Genomic DNA, 3,036 nt, shown 5'->3' with positions numbered 1-3,036 from the left:
GAGTAGCTTTGTTCAGTTAATTATAGCCCTTGAGTAGCTTTGTTCAGTTAATTATAGCCCTTGAGTAGCTTTGTTCAGTTAATTATAGCCCTTGAGTAGCTTTGTTCAACTTATGATAAGAGAATGTTTTTAGTTAAATGACTTCTTAAGGCTGATAATATTTACTGCTTTTTTCTCACACGTTATGCATCTTATTTTTTTCTCTTAAGTGCATTTCAATGTTTAAATCACCTAAAAACTTTCTATTTTATGTTAAGAGATGGTAACAGGTGGTCACTAAGTCATGTGTATCAAAGTAGTTTAATTTTCAAGATTCAATATGCAAAAGGAAATTGAATGACAGACAAGGAAGTTAACAACTTGATTAGTGCCACTTCAATGAATGAATTAATGAAACTTAAAGAAAGTTAACAACTTGATTAGTGTCGCTTCAATGAATAAATTAATGAAACTTAAAGAAAGTTAACAACTTGATTAGTTTCGCTTCAATGAATAAATTAATGAAACTTAAAGAAAGTTAACAACTTGGTTAGTGTCGCTTTAATGAATGAATTAATGAAACTTAAAGAAAGTTAACAACTTGATTAGTGTCGCTTCAATGAATGAATTAATGAAACTTAAAGAAAGTTAACAACTTGATTAGTGTCCTAATCAAACTACATCGATAGTAGGAATAATCAAACTACATCGATAGTAGGAATAATCAAAAACAGAAATAACTAGAAATAATAATTCCAATTAATTTATTATTTTTGTGACATTAATCGATTTAATTGTTATTTTGATTAATTCATTCATTGAAGTTTCAATAGTAGGAATAATCAAACTACATCGATAGTAGGAATAATCAAACTACTTCAATAGTAGGAATAATCAAACTACTTCGATAGTAGGAAGTAGTTTGATTATTCCTACTATCGAAGTAGTTTGATTATTCCTACTATCGATGTAGTTTGATTATTCCAACTATCGATGTAGTTTGATTATTCCTACTTCGAAGTAGTTTGATTATTCCTACTATCGAAGTAGTTTCATTATTCCTACTATCGAAGTAGTTTGATTATTCCTACTATCGAAGTAGTTTGATTATTCCTACTATCGATGTAGTTTGATTATTCCTACTATTGATGTAGTTTGATTATTCCTACTATCGAAGTAGTTTGATTATTCCTATTATGGAAGTAGTTTGATTATTCCTACTATCGATGTAGTTTGATTATTCCTACTATCGAAGTAGTTTGATTATTCCTACTATCGATGTAGTTTGATTATTCCTACTATCGATGTAGTTTGATTATTCCTACTATTGATGTAGTTTGATTATTGTCATTACGACTCATCATTATTATTTTTGATTAATTCAAGGTTGTTCAGCTCAGTCAGTTAGTTTCACTACTTGTAACAATAAACAACTAATCCAGTTATTACTATCTTTTATTATTCCAACTAGTTAATTCCTGTGTGAGAACAATCAATTAATACACCCAATGTTCAGTTGATTATCAAACTCCACTAATATCGTCTGTGAATATTCTTTCAAACTATTAATGTATATGGGATAATTCTCCAGTTGTTCAGTTTGTTTTAGTTAAGTTGAATACTAAGAAATGTTTATTATGGTGTATGTGAAATTTTTATAATAAAGAATTAACATCTTTTCTCTGTATGTATTAAGATACAGAGATTCCAAATTTTAATACAAGTTTCATATGTTACTATTTTTATGGTATATTTCAGTTTTTGGCATTTTTAAATATTACCAATGTTTTAATACAAGTTTTGTGAATAGAAAATATAAACTAAATATTGTAATTTGAAATTGATTATAAGATAGAAATGTTTAATGTTTGTATTTTTGGTGAAAAAAAGAGAAGAATATGAGGTTTCTTCAGTGGATGATTATTTTAAGTTTTTCTTTCTTGTTTAGGGAGGTAGTTGAAAGTGAAGAATTCCTAGCTCTGTCTCCAACACATGTCTGTAAGCTTATAGCAAGTGATAGACTGGCTGTACCGTCAGAAGAGAAGGTGTATATATTTTGTTCATATCATAAAATTATATACATATTAAGAGCACTATCTTTATCTTTTGTGTTACTTTTTAATGATGTTAAAACTATTAGAACTTAATAATTTAAGTTTAAAGATTTTGTCATTTCAACTTTTATTTATTTGTCTTTTTAAGAAATAAAGCTAATTAGACTTCACTTAACTCTGTCTATGTCGAGTCTTAATTCTAAACTCAATTTTAAGAACTTGTCGGCAAATTATTGTAAGTAAACAGATAATAACTGTCAAAAATGAGTATATTTATATTTTAAACTTCTTTACTTGCTAAAGTGTTTAGTTTTTCTTTCTCCAACTTGTGTATTTGTCTACTAAAATGTCTAGAGATGAACTGAAGCTAAGCATTTCAGACGAAGATGACATTCTGTAAATACAGTCAATAGAAGATGCATGAGGATATTTAAAACATAGCTACAGTTTTCACTAGTTTTCACTTACCCAATTAATATAAGGATAGCAAAAATGGCTTGTAATTTTTACAGAAGTCTTAACATACCGTATTATAATTATTAAAAGCAGAAAGTAACGGTAATAAAATAATCACATTGTGATTTATCAGTTAGTTTCTTAATCTTCAGTGGACAGAACTTGTTAAACGTCAAGAAGTCTTGGCTTAAGTAGCCTGATAACAAATTATTAGCATACAATATCAGCTTGTAAGAATTACAATAACTTGAATAATTATATGTATGTTGTTTTAGTTGTATTTTTACTCACCACAGTGAACCTATATTTATAGTTATGTTTAGTTGTATTTTTACTCACCATAGTGAACCTATATTTATAGTTATGTTTAGTTGTATTTTTACTCACCACAGTGAATCCTATATTTATAGTTAGTTTAGTTGTATTTTTACTCACCACAGTGAACCTATATTTATAGTTATGTTTAGTTGTATTTTTACTCACCACAGTGAACCTATATTTATAGTTATGTTTAGTTGTATTTTTACTCACCACAGTGAACCTATAT

The 3,036-nt window shown here is 27.6% G+C and overlaps 1 protein-coding gene across 1 annotated transcript in view; it reads left to right on the top strand.

Moving 5' to 3' along the window:
- LOC106476042 (ring canal kelch homolog) overlaps window positions 1-2,037 on the top strand; it is a gene marked incomplete at its 3' end in the record, with an annotated part of 21,218 nt that extends 19,181 nt beyond the window's left edge. The window contains exon 5 of the mRNA XM_013936711.2: window positions 1,928-2,037. Coding sequence (XP_013792165.2) covers window positions 1,928-2,037 — 110 coding nt within the window. The remainder of the gene's footprint in view (window positions 1-1,927) is intronic.
- Between the last annotated feature and the right edge of the window lie 999 nt (window positions 2,038-3,036).

Source organism: Limulus polyphemus, unplaced genomic scaffold, assembly GCF_000517525.1.
Source record: "Limulus polyphemus unplaced genomic scaffold, Limulus_polyphemus-2.1.2 Scaffold9687, whole genome shotgun sequence".
Lineage (NCBI taxonomy): Eukaryota > Metazoa > Arthropoda > Merostomata > Xiphosura > Limulidae > Limulus > Limulus polyphemus.
This window is presented reverse-complemented; position numbering and strand designations above follow the sequence as displayed.